At 43.7% G+C, this 15,802-nt stretch overlaps 1 protein-coding gene across 1 annotated transcript in view; it reads left to right on the top strand.

Annotated features, from left to right (window-relative positions):
• The first annotated feature begins 7,855 nt into the window (after window positions 1-7,855).
• The window catches only part of LOC139263950 (raftlin-like), a 123,487-nt gene continuing 115,540 nt past the window's right edge, over window positions 7,856-15,802 (top strand). The window contains exons 1-2 of the mRNA XM_070880038.1: window positions 7,856-8,110; window positions 11,731-11,886. Coding sequence (XP_070736139.1) covers window positions 11,742-11,886 — 145 coding nt within the window. The 5' untranslated portion in view covers window positions 7,856-8,110; window positions 11,731-11,741. The remainder of the gene's footprint in view (window positions 8,111-11,730; window positions 11,887-15,802) is intronic.

Here is a 15,802-nt window from a genome sequence, read left to right as displayed (position 1 = left end):
GAAGGAGAAAAGCAAGAGTGGAGGGCAGAGAAATCAAGGGCAAAAATCAAAAAAGGCCACTTTACAACATAATTCTAAAAGGACAAAGAGTGTTATAAAAACAAGCCTGAATGCTCTGAGTCTCAATGCGAGCAGCATTCGTAATAAGGTGGACGAATTAACTGCGCAGATAGCTGTTAACGGATATGATGTAATTGGGATTACGGAGACATGGCTCCAGGGTAACCAAGGCTGGGAACTCAACATCCAGGGGTATTCAATATTCAGGAAGGATAGACAGGAAAGAAAAGGAGGAAGGGTAGCGTTAATGGTTAAAGAGGAGGTTAACGCAATAGTAAGGAAGGACATTAGCTTGGATGATGTGGAATCTATATGGGTAAAGCTGCGAAACAGCAAAGGGCAGAAAACATGAGTGGGAGTTGTGTACAGACCACCAAACAGGGATGGCATCAAACAGGAAATTAGGGACGCGTGCAATAAGGGTACAGCAGTTATCATGGGTGAATATAACCTACATATTGATTGGGCTAACCAAACTGGTAGCAATACTATGGAGGAGGATTTCCTGGAGTGTATTAGGGATGGTTTTCTAGACCAATAAGTTGAGGAACCAACTAGAGAGCAGGCCATCCTAGATTGGGTCTTGTGTAATGAGAGAGGATTATTTAGCAATCTGGTCGTGCGTGGCCCCTTGGGGAAGAGTGACCATAATACGGTGGAATTCTTCATTAAGATGGAGAGCGACACAGTTAATTCAGAGACTAGAGTCCTGAACTTAAAGAAAGGAAACTTTGATGGTATGTGATGTGATTTGGCTGAATAGACTGGCGAATGATACTTAAAGGGTTGACGGTGGATAGGCAATGGCAAACATTTAACGATTACATGGATGAATTACAACTATTGTACATCCCTGTCTGGCATAAAAATAAAACAGGAAAGGTGGCTGAACCATGGCTAACAAGGGAAATTAAGGATAGTATTAAATCCAAGGAAGAGACACATAAATCTGCCAGAAAAAGCAGCAATCCTGAGGACTGGGAGAAATTTAGAATTCAGAGAAGAACAAAGGGTTTAATTAGGAGGGGGAAAATAGAGTATGAGAGTAAGCTTGCAGGGAACATAAAAACTGACTGCAAAAGCTTCTATAGATATGTGAAGAGAAAAAGCTTAGTGAAGACTAATGCAGGTCCCTTGCAGTCGGAATCAGGTGAATTCATAATGGGGAACAAGGAAATGGCAGACCAATTGAACAAATACTATGTGTGCAGTTTTGGTCTCCTAATCTGAGGAAGGACGTGTTTGCTATTGAGGGAGTGCAGCGAAGGTTCACCAGACTAATTCCCGGGATGGCAGGACTGACATATGAAGAAAGATTGGATTTGTAAAGTCCTATCCCTACAGTACAGACTCACACGAGGCACATTCTGTAGTCACGGTCACTCAGGACCTGCACCTTTATTTCACAGCTCTCGAATGCCACACTTACCTGAGACCTGTCTTTATATACCTGTGTGGAACAAGTATGCAGTGTCTCCTGCAAGTGCACCCCTGGTGGTAAGGTATGCTTGTGGTTACAGGTCATAATTAGTTACAGTCATGTATAGCATGGTAAGGTACAGTTATGTACAGTAATGTGAGATACATGACAGGATCGGCTAGGCTTATACTCACTGGAATTTAGAAGAATGAGAGGGGATCTCATAGCAACATATAAAATTATGACAGGACTGGACAGGTTAGATGCAGGAAGAATGTTCCCGATGTTGGGGAAGTCCAGAACCAGTGGTCACAGTCTAAGGATAAGGGGTAAGCCATATAGGACCGAGATGAGGAGAAACTTTTTCACCCAGATAGTGGTGAACCTGTGGAATTCTCTGTCACAGAAAGTTGTTGAGTCCAGTTCGTTGGATATATTCAAGAGGGAGTTAGATGTGGCCCTTACGGCTAAGGGGATCAGCAGGTATGGAGAGAAGGCAGGAGTGAGGTACTGAAGTTGCATGATCAGCCATGATCATATTGAATGGTGGTGCATGCTCGAAGGGCCAAATGGCCTACTCCTGCACCTATTTTCTATGTTTCTATGTTTCTATCACTCCCCCCCAGTTCTTGGCACAAGTGCATACTACAAGTTCAGACAGTCCGGAGCCCTTCGCTCCCTGGTTCACCATCTCAGTACAATCTGAGTGCTTTCCGAGTCTCTCACGACTTGGGGTTGGGCGTTGACCACAGTGGGTTCTTCTGGTGGCTGGACATGAGTTGGTTGCTCGTCTAAGCTCACGGTGTCTTCTTCCAACTGTTTCAGTTCGTCAGTGTGTCTTAGCTTGATGTGATCAATGTGTTTCCTGCACATCTGCCCATTCTTGAGCTTAACCATATACACCAGGTTACTCTTCTTATTCGTAACATTGACCGGGAGCCACTTGGGCCCTTGACCATGGCTAAGTACATACACTGGGTCATTTACAGAAATGTCACATGACACTGCGGCGTGGTCGTGATACCATTGCTGCCGTTGACGTCGGGTTTCGACATGATCGTTAGATCAGGATGGATTAGAGAGTGCCTGGTTTTGAGGCCTCTCTTCATCAATAGTTCTGCAGGTGGAACCCCGGTGAGCGTGTGTGGCCTTGTCCTGTAACTGAGCAGTATGCGTGACAGGCGTGTCTGCAAGGAATCATGAATTACGCGTTTCAGGCTCTGCTTGATGGTTTGAACTGCCCGCACCGCTTGACCATTGGACGCAGGTTTGAACGGGGCTGACCTCACATGTTTTATGCTGTTGTGTATCATGAACTCTTGAAACTCCAGGCTCATGAAACACGGTCTGTTGTCGCTGACAACGATGTCTGGCAGACCATGTGTGGCAAACATGGCTCTCAGGTTCTCAATCGTGGCAGTGAAAGTGCTGGATGACATGATCACACATTCTATCCATTTGGAGTATGCATCCATCACCGCAAAAACATTTTACCGAGGAAGGGGCCCGCAAAGTCGATGTGGATTCTAGACCACGGTTTGGATGGCCATGACCACAGACTGAGCGGAGCTTCCTTTGGGGCATTGCCTAGCTGCATGCAAGTGCTGCACTGATGCACGCATGACTCTAAGTCATGCCAGGCCACCAAACATAGGATCTGGCGATGGCCTTCATCATGGCAATACTGGAATGCATACTATGTAACTCCCGTACAAATCTTGCCCTGCCTTTCTTGGGCATTACAACACGATTACCCCACAGTAAACAGTCAGACTGGATGGAAAGCTCATCTTTGCGACAGTTGTACGGTTTGGTTTCATCACCCATTTCCTAGGGGATGGTCGACCAGTCCCCATTAAGAATAGAATGTTTTACAACCGATAGGGTCGGATCCTGGCTGGTCCAGGTCTTAACTTGTTGAGCAGTGACAGGCGACCCTTCACCCTCAAAGGCATCCATGACCATGAGTAGCTCTGCGGGCATTGGCATTTCCACCTCCGGTGTGGGCAACGGTAACCGGCTCAATGCATCAGCGCAGTTGTCGGTGCCTGGTCTATGGCGAATGACATAATCATAGGCAGATAATGTCAGCGCCCACCTCTGGATGCGGGACGACACGTTGGTATTGATACCGTTATGTTCCGAGAACAACGATATAAGCGGCTTGCGATCAGTTTCCAGCTTGAAGCGAAGCCCAAACAGGTACTGGTGCATTTTATTTACCCCATAAACACATGCTAAGGCCTCTTTCTCTACCATGCTGTAGGTTCTTTCCGCCTTGGACAGGCTTCGAGACGCGTATGCAACTGGTTGCAGTTTGTCTGACTCTGGCTTGCTGGAGTACGCATGGTATTGAGGGTACTGTATTGACATGGATAGAGAACTGGTTGGCAGACAGGAAGCAAAGAGTAGGAATAAATGGGTCCTTTTCAGAATGACAGGCAGTGACTAGTGGGGTGCTGCAAGGTTCAGTGCTGGGACCCCAGCTATTTACAATATACTTTAATGATGATGACAAAGGAATTAAATGTAATATCTCCAGGTTTGCAGATGACACTAAGCTGGGTGGCAGTGTGAGCTGTGAGGAGGATGCTAAGAGGCTGCAGGGTGACTTGGACAGATTAGGTGAGTGGGAAAATGCATGGCAGATGCAGTATAATGTAGATAAATGTGAGATTATCCACTTTGGTGGCATAAACAGGAAGGCAGAACATTATCTGAATGGTGACAGATTAGGAAACGGCGAGGTACAATGAGTCCTGGGTGTCATGGTACATCAGTCATTGAAAGTTGGCATGCAGGTACAGCAGGCGGTGAAGAAGGCAAATGGCATGTTGGCTTCATAGCGAGAGGATTTGAATATAGGAGCAGGGAGGTCTTACTGCAGTTGTACTTGGTGAGGCCACACCTTGAATATTGTGCACAGTTTTGTTCTCCTAATCTGAGGAAGGACATTCTTGCTATTACATAGAAACATAGAAACATAGAAAATAAATGCAGGAGTAGGCCATTCGGCCCTTCGAGCCTGCACCACCATTCAATAAGATCATGGCTGATCATTCACCTCAGTACCCCTTTCCTGCTTTCTCTCCATACCCATTTTAGCCATAAGGGCCATATCTAACTCCCTCTTGAATATATCCAATGAACTGGCAACAACAACTCTCTGTGGTAGGGAATTCCACAGGTTCACAACTCTCCGAATGAAAAAGTTTCTCCTCATCTCAGTCCTTTATCCTTAGACTATGTCCCCTGGTTCTGGACTTCCCCAACATCGGGAACATTCTTCCTGAATCTAACCTGTCCAGTCCCGTCAGAATTTTATATGTTTCTATGAGATCCCCTCTCATCCTTCTAAATTCCAGTGAATATAGGCCCAGTCGATCCAGTTTCTCCTCATATGTCAGTCCCACCATCCCGGGAATCAGTCTGGTGAACCTTCGCTGCACTCCCTCAGTATCATTTGCCAGTCTATTCTAGCCAATTCATGTCTCATACCATCGAAGTTACCTTTCCTTAAGTTCAGGACCCTAGTCTCTGAACTAACTGTGTCACTCTCCATCTTAATAAAGAATCCTACCACATTATGGTCACTCTTCCCCAAGGGGCCTCGCACAACAAGATTGCTAATTAGTCCTTTCTCACGGAGTGCAGTGAAGGCTCACCAGAATGATTCCCGAGATGGCAGGACTGACATATGAAGAAAGACTGGATCGACTAGGCTTATATTCACTGGAATTTAGAAGAATAAGAAGGGATCTCATAGAAACATATAAAATTCTGACGGGATTGGACAGGTTGGATGCAGGAAGAATGTTCCTGATGTTGGGGAAGTCCAGAACCAGGGGTCACAGTCTAAGGATAAGGGGTAAGCCATTTAGGACCGAGATGAGGAGAAACTTCTTCAATCAGAGAACTGTGAACCTGTGGAATTCTCTACCACAGAAAGTTGTTGCGGTCAGTTCATTAGATATATTCAAAAGGGAGTTAGATGGGTTTATGGCTAAAGGGATCAAGGGGTATGGAGAGAAAGCAGGAATGGGGTACTGAAGTTGCATGATCATCTATGATCTTATTGAATGATGCAGGCTCGAAGAGCCGAATGACCTACTCCTGCACCTATTTTCTATGTTTCTATGTTTCTATGCAACGCTAACACGTTGAGTTCAGGTTTGCGTCCGATGGCGAACTTTGATGGCTCCCGGTCTTGCAGACGCAGTCGAGTAGGCCCTGCCATGTACAACTCTGCCGGCCGTCGATGCAATTTTGTACACAGTACTTGCCGTGGAGTTCCTGTTTTGTCGCGATATCTGCTTGGTGCTTTTCTGCGTGGGCATGCAAACCTGGACGATGGTGATGACCTCGCTGAGGTCCAGCATCTCCTCAGCCCGCAGCTTACTTAAAATCGCCTCGTGGTTGACCCCGATCACGAAAAAGTCACGCAGCATGTCTTCCAATGCAGGACCAAATTTGCAAGGCCCTGCAAGAGGCCTCAGGTCAGCAACAAATGCCGCTACGTCCTGGCCTTCTGGGCGTACGTGCGTATAGAAACACTATCTGGATATGAGGATTCCTTCCATGGGTTTAAGGTGTTCCCGAACTAGAGCACACAGTTCTTTGTAACAGTTCTTTTCTGTAGGAAGAATGGGTGAGAGCAGATTCTTGATGAATGCATTGATCATGGGGCCACAGACGTTGAGAACTGCCCTGCGCTTCTCTGCATCCTCGTCTTTATTTAGGTCATTTGCCACGAAGTACTGATCAATATGATCTGTGAAATCTCCACAATCCTCTCCCTGATTGAATCTCTCAAGAATTCCAACAGTACTCGATCGTGCTGTGCTCGCCATACTTTTGCATGGGTTCGTATTCGCGTCGCCAGTTGTTGTGTATGAAATGATATAATGAACTCCGTACTGTGAGCCAGTGACTATGTGTAATCTGGTCAATCTTTAATGGCTTCCAGAAGTGAAGATATAAAGGAGGAGTTCAGGTTATATACCGGGCCCAGCACGAGTGTACCTATGACCTAGGACCTCCGACGGTAGTACCCCATGTTGGTGGGCAGACCTTATGTACGTACATTACAAATATGGTTTGTTCATGCGGCCTGCTTGTGGTCATTCCACACTGGGTATGCGTCACAAGCCACATTGGTTATGGAGCTCTGTAGTCGCCCATGGTGCTCACCTGAAACTGGAGTTAGGCTCATTGCGTATGCAAATCGATGGCTGAATGCTTATTTCAGGCCCCTTTACGAAACTGGTTCCTGACTGATTGCAGTATGCGTCGTGCATTCTACAATCAGTTTTCTCAGGCGTAAAGCAGCTAAATAAGTGGTCTTTAAAGAGTCTGCTGGAGGCTGCCGTGAAAACAGTAAGTCTTTTTTCAAATTACCTGAATGTGGAGCCAGGAGGAGCAGGAAGGCTCCACATTAAATTTGGGGACTGCAGTTTTCCCTTCCCACCACGATCCTCACCAACCACCCACCCTCCCCACCCCCTGGTCTCACTGTGGGCCCGGTGCCAGCATCACTGCTGGCCACCAATCATTCTCTTCAGGACCAGTGTACTGCATCTTGGGCTGTGACCCCAGTATGCCTGTCCCGTCCTGATGACACAAGAGGACCAGTTTTGCGAGGTCCTCTTGTGCATCAGTGTCAATGTGGTTGTTCACGGCCACAAAGGGGTTCGTGCCCGAATTCAGGAGAGAACCGTTTTCTAGCCTCTGATGTTTTTAAATTTACCACAATGACTTGTTTTCTGTTTCCTTTATTACACCTTCAGATTTTAGGACTGTTAATCCTCAAAATTCCTTGCTTCGACATGGACCAGATAATTGATTCCCTTGTGGCTTTTCTTTTGGAAACAAGCAGGTCTTCTTTCTGTTTTATTTAAGCAAAATTTCAATTAGTCACAGATTGTCCCAAGAGTAGATTGCCTCTTTAACAGTCTCCTCCAGAGATCCAAGTAATGGATTTCAGCCTTAGGGGGCTGGTCTGGGTCTTAAAATATGAATTTCATTGAAGAGTGAAGTCAGCATGCAGGCCAGCCCCATCTGGCTGCTGAACCGGTGCTCACACACACAGTTCAGCTGCTTAGACATTTGTGATGCATTCTTGGCTGGTATTCTGCCTTTTGCCTCATACCCAGTTCACTTATTTCAGTGATCTTTGCAAGACTGTAGTTGGTATTTTTGTGTTATTTTCAAGCAGTTGTGATTTGACCAGTGAAGCAGGAGGGGAAAAAAAAGAAAAACACTGAACTGTTACAGGATGTGGTTTTACTGAACACGCAGCACTGAAGATTAAAATTTTTGATGCATGACGTTTTCAACAGCAAAAGGAAGTCAACGGATAAATTTAGACACAAAAACTTCAATTGTAAAATTTGTAAAAGAAGCAAACCATTTTTTCGAATGGCTCGGTTTCCTCCGATGTTTCTCGGAGTAGCTTCTTGTGCTTTCTTGCACTCAGCCTTTTCGAGTTAGTTCTTGCTCGTAAAGCTGATCCAAGTTTCCTTCGGGGTCAGTAACTTCCTTCCCTGAGATGAGAATATCTTTAGTTGTGGTGGCATTTTGATTGCTCACAATTCTTGAACAGGCTGTCGACTGCTTTAAAACATTATTTTGGTAAGCATTCCTCAGGTAAATCAATAAAATAATGATTTGTGTGTTTGAATATGTGTGTTAATTGTTTAAAATCGGTTATATCCTGTAAGCATTTGGTGCTAGTGCTAAAATAACTACAGTATTAATGCAATGTTTACAGTATTTTATCTGGGCTTTAGAATATAATCCTATGTTTTTTTCATCCTTTGTTTACTTCCTTTGATTAAATGCCACAGGAAATGTGTTACATTGTAAGTGTGAAACTGCCTAAAGCGCTTTTTCTTTAACTGTCTATGGACTAAATAAGTCCATAAATGCCTGAAAAACAAGTCTAGTCTGCAAGGCAAGGCATTGTTTTGCATTATTAAATTCTGTTGATTACCATGAAAGAGTGATCTCTTTACATTATACAATTAAAATTTAATTTGTAATCTTTTTACACATGATATAAAAAGAGCATCAGTGTTCAAATGGTTAAATGTTCTGTTCAGTATTTTTGTTTTTCATAAATCATTTTGCATGATTATAATACGTATGGAATTACTTTGGTGCTTATTGACAGCATAAGTATCCATATGCCATTTAAGTAAAATAAAAATTTAGCTGAACTTGCATGCTTAACTTTCTACACATATTTAATGATTTATTAATGGCTTCTCAAAACCTTCTAAAAATCATTCTAGAAAGTACAGCATGGTTACAATTCTTTAAAAAAAACAATGTCTGTTTTACAAGGCTATTGTTTTCTCTGTTGTTAAAGATAACATTGTACATAGGGCTAATCTTTTAGACTTTAACAGAGACGAATGGAAATGGTATTTAAAAACTAAAACTAAAACCGATAATACAGCTAATGATAAATTGGTATACAGCCCGCTGTACGTCTGGTGGTGAGGATTCCAGCCTATGGCACTTTAAAATCCCTTTGGTGCCCTTGTTTTTATATTAACTGCCATTTTTGCTAAATGAGTGGAAGTACATTTCTGTTTTAGAGGTAAAGAAGAGTAAATGCATAGTATTTCAGTAAACCCGAGTACGTGAAGTGGTTGGCAAAAATGTTTCCTCTTAATTTAGAGAGGCCAGGACCAACCAGTTCTAAACTGGCCTCAGCTGAGTAAAGTAACTTCTGAGGAGGCTGTGAATTCCCAGTTATGTCTTGCAGGCTGATAAATGAAAAAAAAAACAACCAAAACATCAGTGTAATATGGAATTTGAGAATTGTTAACATTCAGTCACTGAGTAAAATAACAATCATAAAATTCTTTACAAGTTAATCTTAAGAAAAGAAAGAATAGTTTTAAAATAATGAATGTGTGCTGCTATTTATGAACAGTGTTTCAGCAATCATAATAGAATCAATACCACATGTCAGTCATCCATTGGAGACATTCCTTAATAAAGATCGACATTATCAGGTCTTCTGTGCAATAATTTAATACTGAACCTATTTAGCACTGGTGCACCAAGATTCCTACCACCACTTAGCAGACCACAAAATAAACGCAAAACACAAACTTACGGGTAGATTTTAACCCCACTCTCCTGGCAGGAACCGGGTGGGTGGGCAGTTAAAATCCCCCACGTTACTTACCTGCCGGATAGCCATGCTGTTTTCAATTTTAATAGAAACTTCTGTCACCCAAAGCCAGCGTGGTTCTAATTCCTCAATGCTAATCAGGGTCCCATGACATAATCAGGCCCCAACAGCGATTTAAATTTCTGTCTCAGTGGGGAAGCTGCTATGGCTCGAGGATCGAGAAGCTGAAGAGGCCTTCCAGGTAAGATTTTTACTTCCCTTTGTGGGGCCAGGAGGAACAGGAGTGTGACATGTTAATGAGGCGCAGTGGTTAAAATCGCTATGACCTCATCGGAACAGGAGTTGGCTATTCAGCCCCTTGAGCCTGTCCCAACATTCAATCAAATCATGGCTGATCTGTGCCTCAACTCCATTTACCCACCTTTGCTCCATATCCCTTGTTACCCTTAACTAACTAAAAATCTATCAATCTCTACCTTGAGAATTTCAAGTCCACAGCTTTTTGGGGAAAAAATTCTAGATTTCCACTACCACTACTGTAAAAGTACTTCTTTATTTCATTCCTGAATTACCTGGCTCTAACTTTAAGGTAATGCCCCCTAGTTCTGGATTCCCCCATCAAAGGAAGTAGTTCCTCTTTATCTACCATGTTGAATGCTGTTGTCATTTTAAACACCGCGATTAGATAATCTCTCAACCTTCTAAACTTAAGGAATACAATCTACGTTTATGCAGTCTATCCTAATAATTTAACCCTTTAGGCCACAATATCATTCTGGTGAAAACTGCCACAGGAGGCCAGGAAACGAACGGCCTGGCGGTCTCTTAAGTGTTGAGGAGATTTTGCCTGAGCTGTTTTCATCAGGCTTTTCCAGCTTTGGTAGGCCACAACCCATTTTGCCAGGTGCTAATTCAAAATAGAAAAATCTCCCCCTGCCCCCCCCCCCCCCCCCCCCCCCTTAGTCTCTCACATGTGGGAAAATACTTGGTGTAATACAGAAATAATATTTACTCTTATTCATCATTGAACTAGATTTTAGATTTTTCTGGCCAAATTTTTCTCCCCGAACTGTAAGGTGTTGCATTCTATCCTGGTTTGATTCAACTGTTCAGCACTGACTGCCACTTCACAACATTGAAATAAACACGTTTTCTATCACCTCACTTTCAATTATGTTTTTAATAATTCTAAAATAAAAATTGAGAAGTGTATGGAATTATGAAATTTTCTTTACCAGGATCTCATGGGTTAATCGGAGGCTTTAGTCCCGTCATTAATTTGACCTAGAAATGGGAGTTAAAGCACAGTCTGCCCATTTTGTTGCTAAATGAGCAGAAACGCTTTCTTCCTGTCCCAGTTTTATCTCTATCTAATTAGTGTTTATTCCAGTCACATATAATTCTACCAGCAGTCTTTGTTGTCAAATAGGAATTACTATTGGCAACGAAAATAGAAAATGCTGGCAATGTCAGCATTTGAAAGGGAAAGATGGGTTAATGTCTTGGGTGGAAATCTACAGTACTTTCTGCTATTGTTCCATATTACCAGCACTTGCAGTTATCCTTTATCATTTTACGGAATTAGCTATTAGACATTTACAGATTAGCACTGATAGAAAAGAAACTGAGAACATACAAAGCAGCAATCAAAGATTAGCTTTCAGTTTTGCGAATTAAATGGACTGTGGTGAAGAAAGGAATATTATTTTAAAGCATCAGACAGTAAATAGTTGTGTGCCAAATGATGTGATCATTTATCAGTTACAGTATAGGAAATCAGAGCCATTTTAGCCCTGCATTAGTGATGTGCATTGAAACAGTATAGACGGTTAAAACAGAGAAAACCAAACGTGGAAAATCTGTTGCAACTGAGACATTGCATTGTTAATGCTGTTAAATATTTCTATGACTACAGCTGTGTTGTTAAGAACAAAATCTACTGAACAAACTGAATTTGACATCTATAATAAATAGAATTCATCCAGTTTGTGCCCCACTTATTTGATTAAGATTTATGAAGTTTCTCCGAGGAATCTGAAGGTGTCATTTATTGCTGCTGTGCTGTGAATTCTATCACTTTCTGCACTTTTCTATTTTGAATTAGCACCTGGCAAAATGGGTTGTGGCCTACCAAAGCTAGAAAAGCCTAATGAAAACAGCCCAGGCAAAATCTACTCAACACTTAAGAGACCGCAAGTGGAAACTAAAGTGGGCATAGCCTATCAGTATAAGCTCCTGGACTTCACTACAGCAGAGAGTGGTAGGTGGTGGTTATATTTACTATTCATGTTATTGCAATGTAAAGCAATGGATTGTGATCACCTGGCCATTATACTAATATCAAATAAATATTCTTAAAGCTAGTGACACTCACCAAGTATTCTCATGACTGACATGTAAAATTATATAGCTGACTGTCTAAATAATGAAACATTAAAACAGTTGTCTCACGCCACTGGAATGTGATAGTCATCCTTCAAGCTGCCTATGATAGCTACACTATCATGTTTCAGGTAGTCACAGATTGGGACAATTTTAAATGCCCAGGATGGGCAGAAGAGGGGCAGGGCGTATAAATTTAAATATGGGAAAGCCGACCCCAACCCGCCTCCAACGTGCCCATGTTTGGTTTAAATCAGGGGGTTTGGGGGGTAGGCGACTAACCTGCTATCCAGAGGCGCGGATCCCATCATTGAAATATTTTACCGAGGATGCATGTCTCCAATTTTAGCTCTGCTTTAAATTTAAATGCTGCGGGTCAGGTTTCTCAGGGCTCGGCAAACCTGGCAGCAGAAGGGAGGCAAGAGCGGTATGTGGACCAGGAGGAGCAGGAGTGCCTCCCCCGCATCTCCAAGTGAACCCGTTTACCGCTGCATGCAATCAGATCCCTGTGATCGATTATGGCCCCCGATCTCTTCAGCCCCCTCCTGATTTCTCCATGCCCACCCATTTCTCCATAGCTCCCCGATCTCTCTGCCCCTCCCCCTGATCTTTCCATGCACCCCACCCCAATCTCTCCAGCCCTTCCGGTCTATTTACAGCCCTCGGTGATCTATCCATATACCCCGCCCCCTCCCCCCCATGATCTCTCTGGCCACCCTGATCTAACCACGGGCATTCTGCCGAACTATCCCCCCCCCCCGCCCCGCCCCCATGATCTCTCTGGCCCTCCCGATCTATCCATCATGAGCATTCTGCTGATCTATCCACTCCCCCACCCCCCCCCCCCATGATCCCTCTGGTCTATCAACGGCCCCCGCTGATCTATCCATGCTTCCCCCACTCCCCCCCACCCCCCCCCCAACCGATCTATCCACGGCGCCCCCCCCCCCCCCGATCTCGCCCTCCCTCCCTTCTCACTGCTCCCCGGCTGCAGTCTGGTGCTGCAGGCCTTCCAGCCAGCTTCTCAATCAACAGACCGTACTTCGGGGTTTCCTGGCCGCTACGCCTACCCACCTCACTCTCCACCTCCCTGTAAATATCAGGGCCATTGAATGGAGTCAGGATCCAGGGACTGTGGGGGTGGGAGCAGATATTCACTTCTCACAAACTAGTAAAGAGTATAAAAACAGAAAATGCTGGAGATCTCAGTGGGTCAGGTAGCATCTGTGGAGAGAAAAACAGAGTTAACGTTTCAGGTCGATGACCTTTCATCAGAACTGACGAATGTTCGAAAAGAACAGATTCTTAAGGAGCACTGAAAGGGGGAGGGGAAGAAAGAACAAAAGGGAAGATCTGTGATAGGGTGGAAGGCAGGAGAGATTAGCGAGATAAAAGGAATATTGGGCCAAATTGAAATGGTAATGGCAGGTGTGAATGGCGGGATAATGACCAGCTGCCATTGGAGACAAAGAGAAAAAAAAACTAAGATTGGGGGGGAAGGGAGCCAAAAATGGGTAGAGGTTATCTGAAATTGTTGAACTCGATGTTGAGTCCAGAAGACTGTAAAATGCCTAAATGAAAGATGAGGTGCTGTTCTTCGAGTTTGCGTTGAGCTTCATTGGAAAAGTGTAGGAGGCCGAGGACAGAGATGTCGGAGTGGGAGTGGAGTGGGGAATTAAAGTAACAGGCGACCGGAAGCTCAGGGTTACACTTACGAACTGAACGGAGGTGCAGAGTATAATTTCGTTTTGATCCATTCTTATTATAAAAACTCTCACCGCCCCAGTCGTCTGGTGGAAAATGCAATCCTTTTTGATCTGAGCAACAACCAAGACATATACCAATATTTTGGCATCCACGTATAATGAATTTGGATCGAGAGGAACCACATTTAGGAGAAAATAATCTGAAAAATCCTAATGTGTTACTTCAATTTCCACTTTATTGAATGGAATTCCACTTCTGCTATAACAATATTATTAACCACTGAACACTGCCCATAAGGAGCAGGGAATATGCCTCATATATCAATAACATAGAGTATGGAACAACATAAAATCTTTCAGCATATTACGTCTATTCCTACTAACAGACAGTGCACCACTTCTACTGTTTTGAACTCCATCCAACTTCTTTAATCTCCTGAGCATCGCAAATAACCATGGGGAAAACTTCCAAGAAGAAAAACCTCTGCTAAATCTTTCCCCAACCCCCTAAATAATAAACCAAAAACTCCAGGATATCAATCTAATATTATAACCAACATATTTCAGCCCTGACAGGTTGCATTCCACAGATGACATTTTCAGAGTCTCCGAAGAACAGGAAACATCATGTTCTGTACAGTATTTGATCATCCATGTCCTTATTTATACTTCTAACCTTCAAATCCATTCTTAACTAAATACTTTTCCACCTTTTAAAAGTATTGAATCAAAGTATTATTAATTGTTTTTAGTTAGATTCTATTCTAAATATTTACGACTTGGTGGGGCACAAATTCCTTCTGGCCTCATTTGAGACTGTTTATCTGCTTGTCCGACATCCAGTTCTGGATGAGGAGAAATTTTCTCCAATTACATATTGGGAAGACCGATGCCGTTGTTTTCGGTCCCCGCCACAAATTCTGTTCCCTAGCCACTGACACCATCCCCCTTCCCAACTTCTGTCCGAGGCTGAACTAGACTGTTCGCAACCTTGGTGTCATATTTGACCCTGAAATTAGCTATCGACCACATATCCACAGCATAACTAAGACCGCCTATTTCCACCTCCGCAGCATCGCCCATCTGCTCACCTGCCTCAGCTCATCCGCTGCTGAAGTCCTCATCCATGGCTTTGTTACCTCTAGACTTGACTGTTCCAATGCACTCCTGGCTGGACTCCCACATTCTACCCTACATAAACTTGAGATCATCCAAAACTCTGCTGCCCATGTCTTAACTCGCATCAAGTCCCGTTCACCCATCACCCCTGTACTTGCTGACCTACATTGGTTCCCAGTTAAGCAATGCCTCCACTTCAAAATGTTAATCCTTGTTTTAAGATCCTTCCATGGCCTTGCCCCTCCCTATCTCTGTAATCTCCTCCAGCCCCACAACCCCCCGAGATGTCTGCGCTCCTCTTATTCTACCCTCTTGGGCATCCCTGATTATAATCGCTCAACCATTGGTGGCCTTGCCTACTGTTGCCTTAGCCCTAAGCTCTGGAAATCCCTGCCGAAACCTCTTCGCCTTTCTACCTCTCTCTTCTCCTTTATGACGCTCCTTAAAATCTACCTCTTCGACCAAGCTTTTGGTAACCCACCCTAATTTCTCCTTATGTGGCTCGGTGTCAATTTTTTAATCTCATAATACTCTTGCAAAGCTCCTTGGGATATTTCACTACATTAAAGGCACTATAGAGGAGGAGTTAAACTAATATGGCAGGGGGATGGGAACCTATGCAGGGAGACAGAGGGAAGTAGAATGGGGGCAGAAGCAAAAGATAGAAAGAAGAAAAGTAAAAGTGGAGGACAGAGAAACCTAAGGCAAAAAGCAAAAAGTGCCACATTACAGCAAAATCTTAAAGAGCAAAGGATGTTAAAAAGACAAGCCTGAAGGCTCTGTGCCTCAATGCGAGGAGTATTCACAATAAGGTGGACGAATTAACAGCGCGGATAGCAGTTAACGGATATGGTGTAATTGGCATCACGGAGACATGGCTCCAGGGTGACCAAGTCTGGGAACTCAACATCCAGGGGTATTCAACATTTAGGAAGCATAGACAGAAAGGAAAAGGAGGTGGGGTGGTGT

This window comes from Pristiophorus japonicus, chromosome 5 (genome assembly GCF_044704955.1).
Source record: "Pristiophorus japonicus isolate sPriJap1 chromosome 5, sPriJap1.hap1, whole genome shotgun sequence".
Classification (NCBI taxonomy): domain Eukaryota; kingdom Metazoa; phylum Chordata; class Chondrichthyes; family Pristiophoridae; genus Pristiophorus; species Pristiophorus japonicus.
This window is presented reverse-complemented; position numbering and strand designations above follow the sequence as displayed.